The sequence below is a fragment of the Triturus cristatus genome, chromosome 11, assembly GCF_964204655.1.
Source record: "Triturus cristatus chromosome 11, aTriCri1.1, whole genome shotgun sequence".
Classification (NCBI taxonomy): Eukaryota; Metazoa; Chordata; class Amphibia; order Caudata; family Salamandridae; genus Triturus; species Triturus cristatus.
The window spans coordinates 1,066,292,103-1,066,310,489 of NC_140594.1; the positions used below are offsets into that span (position 1 = coordinate 1,066,292,103).

The 18,387-nt window shown below is 48.4% G+C and overlaps 1 protein-coding gene across 1 annotated transcript in view; it reads right to left on the reverse strand.

The window, feature by feature from the left end:
* Positions 1-18,387, reverse strand: part of PIK3CA (phosphatidylinositol-4,5-bisphosphate 3-kinase catalytic subunit alpha) — a 256,280-nt gene that overhangs the window by 140,432 nt on the left and 97,461 nt on the right. Inside the window, exons 7-8 of the mRNA XM_085635399.1 lie at positions 10,593-10,745; positions 10,307-10,441 (exon numbers count right to left, since the gene is read on the reverse strand). Coding sequence (XP_085491525.1) covers positions 10,307-10,441; positions 10,593-10,745 — 288 coding nt within the window. The remainder of the gene's footprint in view (positions 1-10,306; positions 10,442-10,592; positions 10,746-18,387) is intronic.

Here is an 18,387-nt window from a genome sequence, read left to right on the forward strand (position 1 = left end):
AACTCCTATAAGTGTTGTCATCCTGTTCCACAGGTTGTACCAGTTACAAGGGACTGACATGTGGCCAAAGAGTGCCAATTGGGTTTTGTTCAAATGCAGTTTTAGTTAAAGAACATAGGCCCTGGGTACCTGGTTGGCAGGAACCCAGGGCACACTCAGAGTAAGTAACAGCAACAGTTTGGCAAAAAGTGGGGGTGACCATGCAAAAAGAGGGCACTTTCTCACATCACCTGTCTAACATGGTGGTTTTGGAGCTGGGGAGGAAATGCTGTGTTCTGCCATTTACTTAAGGCTAACGATTGGAATTCCCTTACAGCTCCGTTAAGAGCCGAATCCTCTGAGACACGGTTTAGGAACCTTTTAAAAACCATGGCTCTTTAGTTCCACATAATCTGCTTACTGGGCTCCTCTTTTTCTTGTCTCTTCTGTTTGGGTTCTACTGCAGGTGGGTCAGGGTTTTAGCACTGGGACACACCGGTATGGTTTAACTGTGCGCTCTATAAATCCACATATAATTACTATTATTTACCCATCAGACATGAGCCTGAAAGTGAGAAGTTAAGCAACTTGGTAGCCACAGTAGCAGGGAAGGAGGAACTAGAGGAGGATTACTGTCCCTGTTGGATGGAAGAGTTTGACGTTGCCTCGTCCACAGGCTCGAAAGGACTGAGACGGCGTAGGAATCTGCCCCTTCCTCATCATCAATGTCTTAAGGGACATTGGGTGTATTTAACACAGGACACAAATTAGAACCAAAAATAGTGTGAATCCGTTATTGAGTCTGCTGGTGAACAGGGCGTCGGTGACGGTCTTTCTGTGTTCGAGAGGGATCCATTTGAAGGTCTTGCGTAGGAGGCGGAGGGTGTGGAAGCAGGAGGACGAGTTGATCTGGCGGTTCATTTTGAGCTCTGAGTCCAGGATGATTCCCAGGTTGTGTGTGTGGCCCATGGGGGAGGGGGGGTTTCCGAGGGCGTGGAGCCACCAGGTGTCGTTCCAGGCGTCGGGGTTTAGGCCCATGATCAGTACTTCAGTTTTGTTGGTGTTTAGTTGTAGGCAGCTGTTTTTCATCCATTTGGCGACGGCTTCCATGCCTTCTTAGAAGTTGTCTGGCGGTGTTGGGTTCGTTGGATAGGGAGAGGATGAGTTGGGTGTCGTCTGCGTATGACACAATGTTGAGTCCGTAGGTTCTGACGATGGGGGCGAGTGGAGCCATGTCTTTGGTTCGGTTGCGTTCTTGCGGGTAGGTTGTGCTGGGTCCGTGGTCTTGGCGGTGCTGAAGGTGTGCCTGTAGCGGAGACAGCGGAAGGGTCCGTGGGTGTCAACTGGTGAAGCTAGTTTGCAGTTGCGGCCTGGGTTGAGAGCGTGGAGTGCCGCTGGGTCGTAGCGTTGGCGGTGCAGAGATCCAGGGTTCCTGGCACTGGTCGGGCGCAGACGGGCTTGTCTTTGGCACGGCATGCCCGGTCAGCATTATATGGGGGCGGTGGGAGGGAGGCACAGCTGGGAGGCGAGGACGGCTTCCCCCACGGCTAGGAGCGTGGAAAAACGAGAGGGGAAAGACGGGCAAAAAATGGCACGAATGAGCAATGGGGCAGAAAAAAAAAAATCACAGTACAAAACAGAGGGGCACAGTACTTACAATACGAGTAAATTAGTGGGGCACAGTGAATACAAAAGAGAAAAGGAGGTGCAAGCAGCGACAAAATGTGAAGAAAAAAGGGGCAGTAAGCAAGGCTGGGATCGATTCCCTACCAGCCTGACAGAGGCTCAGCACTGGCAGATGGCAGACCGGAGCTACGTGGGGTGAGAGCAGGCCCCTGCCGAGGCCAGAGGTCCTGCTCACGCTCACCACGCAGCGGCCGGCATTATATGGGGGAGGTGGGAGGGAGGCACAGCTGGGAGAGAGGACAGCGGAGAGGAGGGGTCGTGGGGGCAGCAGCGGCGGGATGGAGCGTGGAAAACCGAGCTGGAAAAGACGGGCAAAAAACGGCACGAATGAGCAGTGGGGCAGAAAAAAAATATCACAGTACGAAACAGAGGGGCACAGTACTTACAATACGAGTTAATCAGTGGGGCACAATGAATACAAAAGAGAAAAGGAGGTGCAAGCAGCGACAAAAGGTGCAGAAAAAAGGGGCAGTAAGCAAGGCTGGGCTCGAACCCCTACCAGCCTGGCAGAGGCACAGCAGAGGCAGAAGGCAGACCGGAGCTATGTGGGGTGAAACAGGTCCCTGGCCGAGGTCAGAGGTCCTGCTCACCGGGTCTTGGCCAACATCTACTTCTTGCAGGCTTAGCATGGCTTAAACCATGTCCATTTCAGTGGGGACACTATATTCTAGCACACCGTGAAAACTTTTAGAAGTTATTGGAAGGCCGACAAAGGTGAGAGTAGAGCTGAAGATCCACAATGAAGGATGAAGAAATACAGGAACTCAGGTAAGTGCACAGGGGTGGCGCTTATATGAGACTCCACTCCATCACTTCGGGGATGGTATGGAGTCGCCACAGAGCCACGCGGCACAACATACTAGTGAGTAAGAGTATTGCTGCAGAATTCTTCGGATCCAGTCTGCAGGAATGTTGAATTCCTATCGCCCGACGCCTAGAACATATTATTTGGGGTCAAAGACGACACGTTTTCATGCATATTTTGTCCTTGTGATAAGTAGCCCCACCCACCTGCAGCCCAGACCCTTTGGCTGCCAGATTACAGTATCTCGTTATGAATCAGGGGATTGTCTGCAGGTAAGGTAATATTTATGCCCATATGTTAATGCGGTTTGAACTTGTATTTATGGTTCATTAATACAAAGCCTTTATTATTAAGGTGACGCTCTATGAAATGTTGTAAGTTCAGACTGCACTATTGGAAGTGGTTCCAGTATAAAAATGTGCACGCATGCTTGAAAAGATAAACAATTTGAGGCAACGTATAATGCTTCCAGGATGCTCTTGAATTAGATGCAAATATATGCAAATGTTTTTAAGCAAGATTGAGGATTCTTTACTTTCAAAATAAAATGTTCATTAAAAATGCAACTAGGATAACAACGTTTTGCTATACTACTGTGTGATTTTAGGCACCTTTTCTTTTAAACATCATTTAGTAAAATGTGTTGATGCAGGCTAGTATTTTCCCAAAATATTCAAAATGGAAAGTTTCAACAGAACTATATGAAACATGAAAAAATGCAACCATTGGCAAAGCCAAAAGGTACGATATTGGTGGTCAGCCTTTTGTTTTTATCAATGCGTGTCTTGATTTGTAAAACGCTGTTGTTGTGGGAGCTGCCGGGCCATCATTACAACAAACATTGGCAAAAGCAAGAATATTTTTGGTCCCATAAAAACGAAAAGTTTCTTACCTGTCGGTGTAGTTTTGCAGCTTGAAGATCTTTCTGGATTCACTATGCTGTGCATTATTCCGCGATCTTGTGGTTGGGTCCGGATTCGTAGTCTTTCCTTTGTTTTTTTTTTTTTTTTTTTGTAGCCCAGGTGGGCGTCGACGTCCACCATTTGGTGCACCTCCCGTGACGTCGTCGTGCTTCCTGCGGAAGTCCCACCTTTGGGGCGCCATCTTCGGGTTCTTTTTTCCCTGTTTTTTCCTTTTTTTTTTTTTTTTTACCCTAGGCGATTGATTAATCCTTTTGTCCATATTTCTGTACGTTTCCACTTCTTTGATCCTATCCATTTCACCCCCTCTTCCTCCAGCCTCATCTTCCTGGCGGAGGTGGGTGGGTTCGCTAGTGAATCCAGAAAGATCTTCAAGCTGCAAAACTACACCGACAGGTAAGAAACTTTTCGTTTTGCAGCGTGAATCTTTCTGGATTCACTATGCTGTGCATAGATTTTGTAGCGGTTTTCCTATTTCTGTGGTGGCTGGGTGGAAGATGATCGCTGGTCGTTGAAAATGTGTTGTAGCACCTTCTGTCCGACCTGTGCTTCCTTATTCATTTGAATGTCCACGCAGTAGTGCTTCGTGAACGTGTGCACGGATGCCCAAGTTGCTGCGAGACAAATGTCTTGGATGGGCGTGTTTGCCAGGAAGGCAACTGTGGCCCCCTTCTTCCTTGTGGAGTGGGCTTGGGCCCCCTCCGTTAGCTCCTGTCCAGCCTGTTTGTGACAGAATTGAATAGTGAGGGCAATCCACCTAGCGATGGTGCCCTTGGTCACTGGTCTACCCATGAAGCTGGTAGCAAAGGACACAAACAGCTGCTTCGACTTCCTGAGTTCCTTGGTTCTTTCAATGTAGTGCATCACCGCTCTTCTGGCGTCGAGGGTGTGCAGGGCCTTCTCTGCGTTTGTAGTCGGGTTCTGGAAGAAACTCGGTATCTGGATAGTCTGGTTCATGTGGAACGCCGACACTACCTTGGGCATGAAGTGGGGGTCCGTCCTGAGGACCACCCTGTCTTTGTGAATTTGAATGTAGGGCTCCTGTAGCGTTAGTGCTTGAAGCTCGCTCACCCTGCGTAGTGAGGTAATGGCCACTAGAAAGGCAGTTTTCATCGTCAACATTTGTAGAGTGGCTTTGTGAATGGGTTCAAACGGCGCCTTCATGAGCTCCGTCAGAACCACGTTTAAATTCCATGCCGGCGGCGGCAACCTTTTCGGGGGTGCCATTCTTTTGGCTCCCTCCATGAATCTCTTCACCACCTGCGAGGTGAAGAAACTTCCACCTTTCTCACCTCTGGTGTAGGCAACGATCGCTGCTAGGTGTACCCTTAGGGAGCTCGAGCAGAGGTTACTCTTTAGAAGGTGTGTGAGGTACCTCAGCACAGTTGAGTCTCTTGTCATCCTGTTTTGCAGTCCCTTTTTCCTGCACCACACCGTGAATCTCTTCCACTTTGCGCTGTAGCACTTTCTTGTAGTAGGTTTCCTTGCCTCCCGTAGCACTCGCATGGTGCTCTGAGGCAACTTTAGGTGTGCGAACTCTAGGTCTTCAGGAGCCATGCTGCCAGGTTGAGGCTCTCTGGCTCTGGGTGCAGTACCTCTCCGTTTTGCATTGAGAGCAGGTCCTTTTTCCTCTCGAACCTGTACGGATTGCCTTGCGCCATTTCTTGAATCTGTGAGAACCATGTCTGCCTCGCCCACTGTGGGGCCACCAGGATCAGAGTCATGTTGCTGGTTCTGCACTTCTCTAGCACTCTGTGCAACAGGGGTATCGGTGGAAAGGCGTAGGCAAATGTCTTCCACCAGCTTATCCATAGGGCATTTCCCCTGGATTGCTGATCTGGTTGCCTGGACGCGAAGCTTCGGCATTTTGCATTGTGGCGTGTTGCAAACAGGTCTATTGTGGGAGTCCCCCATTTCTGGAAGATTTTCTCCGTTTCCTGGCCATTGAGCTCCCACTCGTGCGATGCTGAGGTCTGCCTGCTCAGCCAGTCTGCCTCCACATTGTCCTTTCCTGGCAGGTGAATTGCCAGTAGATCTATCTTGAGAGGTATGGCCCATCTCCAAATCTCCTGAGCTAGGGATGAGAGGGGGAACGACTGTGTCCCCCCTTGTTTGTTGATGTAGAACATCGCCGTGGTGTTGTCTGTCTGTATCAACACTCTCTGGCCGAACAGGTGTTTCTGGAATGCCTTCAGGGCTAGCAGTATCGTTTTCAACTCGAGGTAGTTGATGTGGCGGACCGCGTCCGCTGGAGCCCATAGACCCCTCACCCTGAGGTTGTCCATGTGCGCTCCCCATCCCTTCTGTGATGCGTCCGTGGTAATGGTCACTGTTGGGCTTGGTGGTGTCAGGCTTCTCCCCGTTGTTATGTTGTCTCTGTTCCACCAAGTTATCTCCTCCTGCACTGCGTGCGTAACAACCACTAGATCCTCCCAACTTCCGTTTGCTTGTGACCATTGCTGTTGCAGCCATTCCTGGAATGGTCTCATGTGCAGGCGTACATTCGGCACCAGCTGGATACAGGACGCCATCATTCCCATCATCTTGCTCACCGCCCTCACTGTCAGAGCTCGCCCCTTCTGGTAGAGCTGCGTCTCCTTCAGTAGAGCATCTGTCCTCCTGTCGCTGGGCACTACCGTATTGTGTAGGGAGTTGATCTTTGCCCCCAGGAAAATCTTTACCTGCTCCGGTTCCAGCGACGATTTTCCCCAGTGGATGGAAAACCCCAGATTTGTGAGGGTGTCTGTTACGCGTTTTGCGTGCCTCTCGCACTTCTCGCGTGAGTTTGCCTTGACCAGCCAGTCGTCCAAGTAGGGGTATACGTGTATTCCCTGCTTTCGTAGGTGTGCCGCTACCGCCGACAGGCATTTTGTAAAGACCCTTGGTGCTGATTTTAATCCGAAGGCCAGGGTTGTGAACTGGTAGTGTTCCTGTTCGATGTTGAATCTTAGAAGGCCCTTGTGCCTTCTGTTTATTGGGATGTGAAGGTAGGCATCTTTGAGGTCCACGGTGACCATGAAGTCCCCTTCTCTTATCTGTGGCAGTACCTCCTGCAGTGAAGTCATTTTGAACCTTTGTGTTTTGACGAACTTGTTTAGGTACCGGAGGTCCAGTATGGGTCTGAGGTCTCCGTCTACCTTCGGAACCACGAAGTAGTTTGAGTAGACCCCTTTGTTGCGTTCCCTGAACGGCACTGTCTCTATGGCTCCCTTTTGCAGGAGTTTCCGTGTTTCTTCTCTGAGTATTGCCAGTTCTTGGGCCGATCTCTGTCTTCCCTTCGGCTTTCTGTTTGGAGGTCTTTTCTCCAAGTCTACGCAGTATCCGTACTGCACGATGTTCCGTATCCACTTGTCTGTGGTTATGCGCCGCCACTCCTGAAGGTAAAACCTCAGCCTTCCGCCTACCGGTGACGTATGCTCGTAGGCTCTTGAATCTTCTCTTCCCCCTGATGACACCTTTTTGCGCCTCACCCTTGGGGGCCTGACGAGGGTGGGCGTCTTCTTGCGTGCTGAGTCACTTCGAGGAGGGCTGATCGCCCCCTCTCCTCCTTTGGCCACGTCCGTTCCCTCTCCCTCGAAAGGACTGGCCCCGAGGTTGATATTGCCAGCTTTGCTTCTGCTGACTTTGTCCGTGACCTTCGCCCTGCTGACCTTGTTGGAACGCCTGGTGCGACGTCCCCTGTTGGCTTCCACCCCTACCGTAGGGTCTCCTCGAGGGATTTCCTCGTCTCATTCCCCTCAGCTGCAGGGCCCCCATGGACCTCGCTGTCTCGTTCTCCTTCTTGAGCTGGGTGAGCTTCTCGTCCACCGTTGCTCCGAACAGTGTCTCTCCGTTGAAGGGGGTGCCAAGGATGTTGTTCTGCACTTCCGGTTTGAATCCCGAGATTCTTAGCCATGCATGCCTCCTTTCTGTGACCCCTATGGCCATGAGTCTTGCTGAAGTCTCTGCCCCATCCAACGCCGTCTTTATACAGGAGTTGGCGATGTTCTTGCCTTCATCTACCAGGTGAGAGGCTCTCTGGCGGTATTCTTCGGGGAGGTACTTTACTAGCTCCCCCATTTCATCCCAGTGTTGGTACTGGTGTCTATTTAGGAGTGCATTTGAATTCGCCATGCGCCAGTGCATTGCGGCGTTCCTCTCGACCTTTCTGCCTGTGAGGTCGATTCTCCTGCTCTCTTTATCTGGAGGTGGGCCCGAGGTTGCTGGCACGTTGGCCCTTCTCCTGGCCGTGGAGGCAATGATGGAGTCTGCGGTGACGCTACCCTTGATGTAAGGTGGGTCCAGGGAGGAGTGTTTATACTTTTTCTCTGTCCTGGGCGTGATCGACCAACAGGTGGCAGGCTCCTTGAAGGCTTCTCTCCCCTGGTTCATCACGCTTTGTAGCATGGGGAGGAACTGGCTCCTAGTCTGGATGGGGAGCAGTGTTTCGACGAGAAAATCTGCTTTCGGCCTCTCCTCGTCGAGCTTGACGCCGAAGGCCATTGCTGCGCTCTTCACCACCATATTGTACACCCCGATGTCGTCGGGTGGCGAAGGCCTCGAGGGGTACGTGTCCACGGCCTCCTCCGGGTTTTCGGTGTCGAGATCTTGCCATTCGACGTCGTTGCCGGTAGATGTCGCCGATTCGAAGAACGATTGTTGGTCTTCTTCCTCGGCTTCTTCCTCATAATAGGGCTCCTCTTCCTCTTCGAGGTCCCTTGTCAGCCCTTCGGCGTCGAACTCATCCTCGACTTCGCCGACGTCCGCCGATGAAACCGTTGGAATCTTGAATTCCTTCATCCTGGCGTCGAACTCCTTCTTCCTTTGAAGGATGTTCTCCATTTCGGCCTCGAGCCGCCTCTTCTTTTTCTCCATTTCGGAGATGCTTTCGGCGTCGACCGCGGGTCTTTTCGATGAAACTTGCGTCGACGTCGAACGTTCTTTCTGCGTCGATCGGCCCGTTTCATGGGATGATTTCGACGACCCTTGCCTTTCGGCGTCTTTCTGCGCCAGGGAGTCCTTTTGTAAGGATCCGCTGGGCCTTTTGTCCGAAGTTCCCCCTTTGGACGTCGAAGTTTTCGGCGCCGGGGCTCCCTTCGTGGACCTTGACTCAGTTTTTCTCGAGTCACCCTCGTGTTTTCGAGGTGTTGTTTGATTTGCGCTCGACGATTCTCTTACCTCGTCTTCTTTTTTCTTGTCGGTCTCTACGACCGTGAAGTTTTCGGCTGTCTCGGCGACGTTGTCCTCGTCGTCCGTGTCGAGGCCCAGCGCGTAGAGTGTCGGGGGTTTTCTTTGGCCCTCCATGTTGGCGTTGGCTCTCCTCTGCCTCTCTCTCACCCTGAGTGTCTTCGGCGCGAAGACTGAGCAGGCGTTGCAGTCGATACTCTGATGATCCACCGGTAGGCAGAGGTTGCAGACCGGATGCAGGTCTTTCTGCGCGAACTTGTGGTGGCAGTTTGGGCAGAACTTGAATGGCGTCTTGTCCATTTCGCTCAGGGTCTCTGAGCGTGCATTCTCCAAGGTCGTCGAAGAAAAAGGCTCGCTGGTCTTCTTTCTTCGCGTTCCTGTCGAAATCTGTTCTTTCCTGATGTCTTCTCTTGATTCTATCGATGAAACTCGCTTTTCTTCCTCCGAGTGAACTTCTGGAGCTTCCCGATGACGATCCAGACCCAACGGCGGAAAAAAGAATCTGAAGATGGCGCCCCAAAGGTGGGACTTCCGCAGGAAGCACGACGACGTCACGGGAGGTGCACCAAATGGTGGACGTCGACGCCCACCTGGGCTACAAAAAAAAACAAAAAAAAACAAAGGAAAGACTACGAATCCGGACCCAACCACAAGATCGCGGAATAATGCACAGCATAGTGAATCCAGAAAGATTCACGCTGCAAAAACCCATTTCCACAGTAGTAAGTTCCTGGCACTGAACACAACTACTTTGCATGCCGATATGCTCCTTGTGAAAGAGCAGAATGCAGAGCAGAATGCTGTCACTCACAGAGAAGCCAGCCGGTAGATAGAGGGAGAAAGATAGAATTTTAATAAAAACAAAAGGTCTTGGTCACCGCCAGACCTAATTAGAGGCCCAATTCTTAAAGAAAGTCACAGCAGTGCACCCTTGGCATTTGTCCTTGCATTAGTGCAGCTTTACAGTTTTCATGAATTCACAAGAATTTACAGAAACAGGTCAGGAAATCGCACTCCTAGAAAACATTTTTGAATTGCATTTTAGCACGAGCAAATATCCATGTATAGATTTGCTCACGCGGAAATCTTTTGAGCGGTAACAAGTTCACACTCCCACCTACCCCTTTTTTCCCCCCATCCCTAGAAGAAGTTTTACTTCAGCCCTTGTCAGGGGTAAATTTCAAACCTTTCTCTGTATGGAAAAATATTAGAGATGAGCTGATGAAAACCCATAAAACATGCAAGTTAGTAGGTTTGCACAGACTCAAAAGAGCAATCCAACCATGGGGCACTATTGCTTACCGCTACCTCCATCCCCAGTATGTAGCTCTAGGTAAAGGTAGCAAAATAAGGGAATTGCTAGTATCCAAACCCTCTTATGGCATGACCTCTAGAATAATCAGAGAGGCTATTATCAGAGCTAGTATGTCATGAGATTGCTGTCATAATTTGTTGTCGCACTACATGGCACCACAGGGGCAACTGGATTTTGTTACAGGGCAAGTAGATGTATGAAGCAACATGTCCCAAGGACAAGTAGATATCTTATTACATTCCACACCCCCGAGTCTGGTACCTAGGCATATTAGGAAGGTGAGGAATCTGCTGTTAGCAGTATAATTTGAATTACAATTTACAAACAAGGTCATAACAGACAGCACACTACAAAAATAATTAAAAACCTGATAAAGAGCAAATCATTTCAAGTGGCAAGACTAAAAACACAGAAACTGAATACTCATTTACTTACCAGCCCTACATGAGTGTAGTTTAGGCCAAGTTCTCTTGTCATTGTCCAATTTGCATGGTCTTCAATCACTGCCATATCTGGGAATTTGACCGGACTGCTAAAATAATCAAATTCCAGCTCTAAACAGGGTGTTTCCTGAAAAGAACAACCATAATCATAAAAATTATGTAGATGGAAATGTTCCAAAACTAAACTATGAAAACGCAATCAATATGTCATTTTTCCACAAGCTTTAAAAACGCTAATCAGGGATAGGCAGCAGTCTTTAACAACAGCCCTATTTTACCTTGTTAGGATTTGAGCCACTGACTCCAATAGGATTTAACAAATCTTCCATTCCATGAGGTACAGGCCACAGATTCAATGCCATTTTCCCAGAAACCAAGGTGTTTGTGTAATCAAAGAGATTTATGTTTCCCCAAGAAAGCGGACAGTGTTCCTTAAAAAGGATAAATGAAAGTGATTTAGTCTACACATATATTAGCACATCTTAGTTCACTGCAGATCTATTAATCATAAAGAACAACCGTTTTACAAGTACAGAAAGATGCTTGTCTTCAATTAGAGACCAGGCTTTTAGACAGTGATGCGTAGCACAAAGATAAAAGTTATTTTCAAAATTGCACACTCCATCCCCCGGGTGTTCAAGAAAAAAAAAAGATACTTACCTTTGGTAACTGTCTTTCAGGTAACTACTCTAACTGCAGAGTCATCACTTTTTTACTAACCCTAGGTGCAGGACAGTATTGGGTAAATTCTGCATTAGCTCTCCTGCACCAGCATGTAGATTTTGGCTCGATATGAGCATTGGTTATGGTCCGTAAATGACATCATTTGAGCCTTATAGCATCACTTCGGGATTCAGACACCTGCTGGGTGTTCATTTTATCAGAGCCCTTAGAGACAGAGACAAGGTCAGCTGTAATTCAACCTTCTGTATACAGACCTACAATCTATCGGAGAACCTTATTATTCAGATGACTATGACCATTACTCATCGACAGAAGTGGTCAGGATAGATGAATAATCTGCAGGTGGATTAAGTACCCACCAGAAAGAGTGCTAATTGCAGATTCCTCACCTTTTAAACCGATACCCCAGCAATAACTCTCCCAGGAGGTGATTCAGAAGAAATGGTCACACCAGAGTCTTGGAGCACGGAATGTGTCAAATGGCTAGCCTTGCTCACCTCAACGTTCACGTAAATGCTTGGTAAATGTGTGCAGTGAACCCATGTGGACTCGCAGCATGTTTCCAGGAAGGGCACTCCCCTTACAAATGGTGAAGATGTCGTCACTATAGTCGAATGAGTACCGATTTCCTTCTGGGGGTCCCTTTTTGGCAAGGGCATAAAATACTTTAATTCAAAGTACAATCTTTCAGGACAAGGTACTTTTCTGGACTGCTTTGAACCTTCTTGTTGCCTGCATATCTGGAAAAAAGTTGGTCAATAGACGAAAATCATTGGGCCGGTCTACATAACCGTATTTGACATAAAAAAGGTCCATCCTACTTAGCCTCTCCTCCTCCTTGAATGAATGGGGTGGACGGAAGAAACATGGAAGGATGACCTCACATGAAACAGCGAAATGCTCTGGATGAAGATCCTGCCCCACCAACTGTGAAATAACGCCCAATCTGAGCAGGAGCTGACCGGGGGGAACACGGAGAGTTTCTGAAGGTCCTCATCCCACACTACACTCGATAAATCCAGGGCAATCAGAATGAACTGTGCCTTTCCTTGGTGCAGTTTCCTCAGCACTCAAGGGATCAAGAGGTAAGAGGTAATGTATAGTGTAGTGGAAAATTCCACGTCCACCAGAACATATCTTAAGTTTCCCTTCAACAGCAGCTGGAGGTCATAGATTCGCAGAAAATGCACATTTTCATAAGCGAGATACAGAGATCCACCAAAGGGGGGGCCTCTGGTCCAACAAGGGTGAGTACCACCCCCAGGTGGAGACACAACTAGTTTCGGTAACATGACACCGGCTGTCTGCACTTTTATTCAGAGAGCCTGCAAGATGACCAGCAATGTTTTAGTGCTTCTCAGCAGAGACGATGAGACCCTACACGCTGCTCTGCTTGTTCACACTCTGGTTGTGCGGTCAGCCATAATCCAAAAAGATGGACTGCAAAGGAAGGCAGGAAAGGCTTCATACACATGCTAATTACCCTCAGCTCAAGCGAGTTGATGTGTTATTCCGATTATGTCCACCAGGTCATCTCAATGTACTGGGATCCCCTACCAGGACAGAAGTGTCGCCACCAACACTGTGGTGAAGACCATGGGTGCCAATGTTACAATGTTACCCTGAAAAGGAGGACCACAAACTGGTAATGGTTGAAGCCAACTAAGAACCGCAAGTACCTGAATGTGCCATTACAGTATTAGTATGGGGCAATACAAGTCCTCAAAGGTAAAGAACAACATCCAGTACTTCCACTCCAGCTCCAGAAGACCCTGAGCATGGGTCCTGAACTGACATCTTGAACTTCTCCCATTCGAAGGATCCAGGATCAGGCTCAGAACAAAATCCTTCTTACAAACTAGGAGGTACAGAGAGCAACATCCTTGCCCACATTCTTGCTTTAGTATCAACTCAACAGCTCTTTTCTTTATAAGTGTACCAGACTCCTGAAGAAGGATGTGAGCATAGGGCCTCAATTGGGACAAGGGAACTGGGGCCATGATGTGAAGCTTATTCTGGGAAACAAGGGCATAGCACCTTTCTACAATTTATAAGACGCACTAATGCGTTATACTGGCCCGTCTGGCCTATAGATGATACAGAACCCTTCTCATCCTCACAGGTCGGATGTTGTTTCCTCGAGGAAAAACTAAAGCAGTTTACCAGGTGGTGCCAGGGAGGAGAAGTGTTGCTGGGCCTGCATGCCCTTATATTTGTTAGTGCTTCTGTACTGTTGAAGAAACTGGTTTGCCTGCTGGAGGAGCTGAGAGTGTTGATGATGGTGAAATGAAAGCCCTTTGGAGTAGTGATACTGTTCATCAAAACACAAGATGATGGACGGAATGTTGCACATTGGCAAAACATTCACCCCCAGTCACAGATCTGGGTTTAATCCATCGTTATTTTGCTCACCACGCCACCCCAGTTCAGACATGGCCATATGCAAATCAGTCTTGACCCTGTGCCTCATGGGAACAGTCCATCCCGAACTGCCAAGCCATGTCTTCCCTGGACTGGAATCAAGCATCCTAGGACCGGTTTCGGGGTTTCACCCCTCTTCAGCCAGGATAGCTTGACTACAGTGGCGTAGTGAACACGGGACCCACGTCTGGGGTGGTGTGGTGGGCAAAATAATGATGGAATAAACCCAGATCTGTGACAGGGGGTGAATGTTTTGCCAATGTGCAACATTCCGTCCATCATCTTGTGTGTTTTGCTGATACTGTTCATGGCAGTCTCAGCCTGAGATGCCAAACTAAGAATGAGCCATGAGCCATAGCTCACCCCATTTTACCTCTCTTAATACCAATTCAGCCTTTCACCAAAGAAGTGAGATCCTTCAAAGGGCATGCCCATTAAACTAGCTTGAACATTCCCCGAAAAGCCTACAGAATGAAGCCAGGTAGGTTATAGAGAACTCCTATGGCCTTTATCACTGAAACTATTGCATCTGGACCCGGTCTAAGGATCTGATTTGACATCCCTTGCCTGCCCTGATTACATCTGCAAGGTTAACTTTCAGGTGGTCCAGGAGGCTCAACACCATCATATGTTCCACCTTTCACAGGGCATTGATCTATCTCACCACCAAGCAGCAGCATTCATCGACGCAAGGACCAGGCTTTCTGCAGGGAAGACTTTCTTATCCATTGCCTTTAGCTTCTTGAATTCTCTGTTGGAAGGCTACTAAGAACAAAACAAAGCCTACACTAACAGTATTGGGAAGAGTGAGTGGGCAGGACAATCTGGTCCCGGCCTGTAGTAGAGAGCAATCACGCTATTCCTAGCTGTTGCGGAAGTTGTTTTGTCTCAGGCCACCTTGATGGGTTCTAGAACGACCTTATCGAAGAGGAGCAGAGGCTTCGACTATGAGATTGCTGATTAATGGACTTCTGTTAAGAGATCTAACTTTGTCCCCATCACTGTAAGGGACAAACCCAGTACCTCTATAGTCTCCCTGACAACAGCAGTAATAGAAGTCCAGAGGAGCATACCATCACGACCTCTGAAGAGGTATTGAGGCCACTAGCTTTTTGACGGGTCAAGTAGTCTGGGGTATCTCTAGCTGCAGTACAAAACAAACTTGTTGCCTCACTTCAATCATTACCACTATGAGGAAGCAGCTGCCACATCTGAATGCGATGGAGTCTGAACCAAAGAAGACGTCTAAATTTACAAGTATTCCTCCCTAGGTAAGAAAGCTGGGCTAGCTTCTTTGTACCGGTCATCCTCCATTAGTCTTTGGGCTTGATGCCTTGAGCGCATTAGGATGGCCTTAGTCTGAGGCCTTGAGTCTTAAGGTGGAGGCATAAGAATCTACCTGTGTATGCCTTGGGTGCTGGTGAGGATGGGCCTGGGGCACGACCGGAGGTTCGCATTGGATTGCCTGGCACCAGGGAAGTAGCCACTGGTGGTGTCCCAGTCCATGGCTTCATTGGATCAAAGGGGCACGGAGGTGTGCCAAATGAAACTGATACACTGCAGAACAGCACAATTATCACTTGATTAATAGTCCGAAAAACACAGGGAGGAGGCCCGGCATTAGGGCTAGAAATGGAGTCAAAGCCAGCTCTCCAAACGGTGTGATGTCCACCAACTCTGGCTCAGATTAATACGCTGATAGTGTAGGAGATCCTTGAGAGACCTTCCAATTAAGCAAATAGGTCATGTAGGCATGGATGCATCCAGCCAGTATCTCTTCTTGTGCTTCTTTTTCTTGTCCTTAAAAGTGGGCATCAAATGCAACTTTGATCTAGAATGTGAGCAGCATCGAGTCTCCCATTTATCATCTTCGTGCACCATAAACTATTTCTCCTCTGGCTCCTTGATTGCTTTTTAATGCATGAAGCTGCACAACTTGGAGACGCCTTGGCCCACAGAACCATAAGCAGACCTCATGGGGTCCAAGATCAATATCTGCCAGTGTCAGGAGGGGCAAGAATTAAACCCTTACTTTTTTGGCGGTTACATTTCCTAGTGATGCAAAACATTTTTTTTAAAGTATCTTTATTGATTTACATTACAGTAAGCTGTGATAAACAGGATACAACTGGCTTGTTAGAGTGCTATATAATGAGTATTTGATGAGAGGTTGAACATGACCTGCTGTGTACATCTTACTACTTTATCTTCTACCCATGATACATTTATTTTTATTTGTTTCTTCTATTTTGACCTTTTCCTTCTTTCTTTACATACTTATGTTTTAATCACATTCAGTTTTGGTGGTCTGGGGGCAAGTGCTCTGGCTAATTACTTCCAAATCTCATGGGCGTTGTGTAATCTCATTTGTTCTAATCAATTTCATTCTAATTTCTTCTGCATGTGACCATTTATTTGCATCTTTGGCCCAGTAATCTATTTTTAGGAGTTTGAACTAAACCAATAATTCAAAGTGTGAGAAAACTGGGTTTTGTTGCAGTAAACCCCCCACACTTTTTGCATGGCATTCGATGCACCTTTGCCTATAAAGTACTGGGTCCCTGCTGTTCAGGTTCCCAGTACCAATGTTCTTTCTCAAAAACTGTTCCACAATTGGCCCTTCCGGCCCCCTGTAAGTCCCTAGTAAATGGTACCTGGGTACCTAGGGCATTGGGACTGAAGAGGGCCCCCTACGGACTCCTCACCTAGGCCATTTAGGCTGCCACTGAAGCAGGCATGGCCTGGTGCAGATACAACAACAAAGTCGACATGGAACACTGCCTGTGTGCCATGCCAACTAGGACTCCCGAAGGTATAGGTAGGTAAACTCTCTAGTAGGCCTTCCAGCCCCAAGGCAGGGTGCACTATACCACAGGTGTGAGCATATCTGTATGAGCAGATAGGTCGCTATAATATTCAAGTCCATTCTTAGATATTGTAAGTGCCAGGGAAGCCATAGAGAGTACATGGGCTGGAAACACGACAGCTCGAGTTTCCCAAAACCATGAAGACTTCTGTGAAACCAGGAGTGTTTGGTACCAAACTACTCCTCTCAATTGAACCATGTACTCAGTGGGCACCTCACACGTGCCCCCTGAAAAGCTAACAGCCCTGGTGTTGTCATAGACAGGCTCTAGGCAGCCTGCCACCACCAGACATGTTTCTGGACCCCTGGGTTGAGAGTCTCTACACCATCGGACCAGAAGCAAAGCACATCCTGGGCGGATGTGTCACACCTCCTTCCCCAGAATGGGCACAGTGCTCGAGAGGGAAGTTTCAAAGACCGGTCGCCTTTGTAAAGCGACCCTTAGTCTCTGCTTCTAGCAGCAGATGGCAGCCCCCGGTTTACACCCCCACTTTGGGTGGGAAAACCAGAGGGAAAACATAGGCAGAATAGGAGGTGTGTCCAACTCTGTCAAATACACCCCTAAGGTGGGGGAGGAGAGCTGAAGCCCATCTTTCAGTACCTGCCATCTTGAAGATGGGGAGATACCTCCAATCAGGGCTAGGACTATGCTCCCTCCCACAGGAGGGTGGCATAATTGAGGGTCTAGTAACCCTAGGTAAGGTGCTCATTGGCCCAACCGGCTACTCCCCTACATTTAGTATTTAGATGCTGCCCCTCCCTGTACCGACAGTTCCCCTGTAACCTTAAACACCTCAACTTTCCTCTGCTGCTGCTGGTCTCCTTTCTGCAGCCTGTTTGTCAAACCGAGATCTCCCACTGGAAAGCATTGAGCTCCTGATGTCATATTTGCACCCGGCTGTCCCAGTGCCGCTGGTGGTGTATGTTTGGTGCTGCTTTGTGGCTCCCCGTGCTTGCTCTAACCCCCAAAGCTTTGCCCCTGCAACCGATTTACCTACCTACAAGCAGTGTGGCTCCGAGCACCCCCAGTCTCCATTGAAACGCATTGGGCTCTGCTCCGAATTTGACCCCTGCAACCGGTTGCACCTGTGCCACTGGTGGTGCAGACTTTGTGCTCACCAGAACCTTGCCCTCGACTGATCTTAACCCCCAAAGACTGCAACTGTAACTTGGGTCCTTACCCGTAAAACTGTACTGTTGTTTTCCTCTACAGGATAACATTGAACTGTTTGAAAATTGCAGTCGACTTTTAAGAGAGTAAGGAATATGCTACTTACCAGTATGCATCTGTTCTTGGCATGTAGAGCTGCAGAGTTGTACACTTAGCATAGATCGCCATCTGGTGTTGGGCCCGGATGTTTGCAGTTTGTTTTTCTTCTTGGACAGTCTTTGGAAGTCACGAGTTTGGTGACTCCTCCTTCGGTCCGTACTGCGCATGGGCTTCGGCTCCATCCTCAGATTGTTTTTCGCCAACAGGGAAATGATGGAGCGTAGTAATAACAGTGAGAAACCCATGTGTTGTATCTAAATAAGATGTACTGGAACGGATACAGGTAGCCGGGGAGGCGGGTGGGCGTGTACAACTCTGCAGCTCTACATGCCAAGAACAGATGCATACTGGTAAGTAGCATATTCCGTTCGAGGCATATGAGCTGCAGATTGTACACTTAGCATAGATTATATAGCAGTACCCAACCTTAGCGGCGACCACCGGTATCCGTTGCAGCTGTTTGAAAAAGTGTCTTTAGTACAGCCTGGCCCACCCTAGCTTGCTGCTTGGAATGCACATCTACACAGTAGTGTTTTGTGAAGGTGTGCGGTGTAGACCATGTGGCTGCTTTGCAGATGTCATCTAAGGGTATATTCCTTAGAAAAGCCATAGAAGCCCCTAACTTTCTTGTAGAGTGGGCTTTAGGAGGAACAGATAATGTTCTCTTTGCCTTTTGATAGCAAATTTGTATGCATTTTACAATCCACCTAGCTATCCCTGATTTCGAAATGGGGTTGCCTTTATGTGGTGGAGAGAAGGAAACGAACAATTGTTTAGTCTTCCTGAAGGGTTGCGTTCTTTGTATGTAGTATAGCAACGCCCTTTTCACATC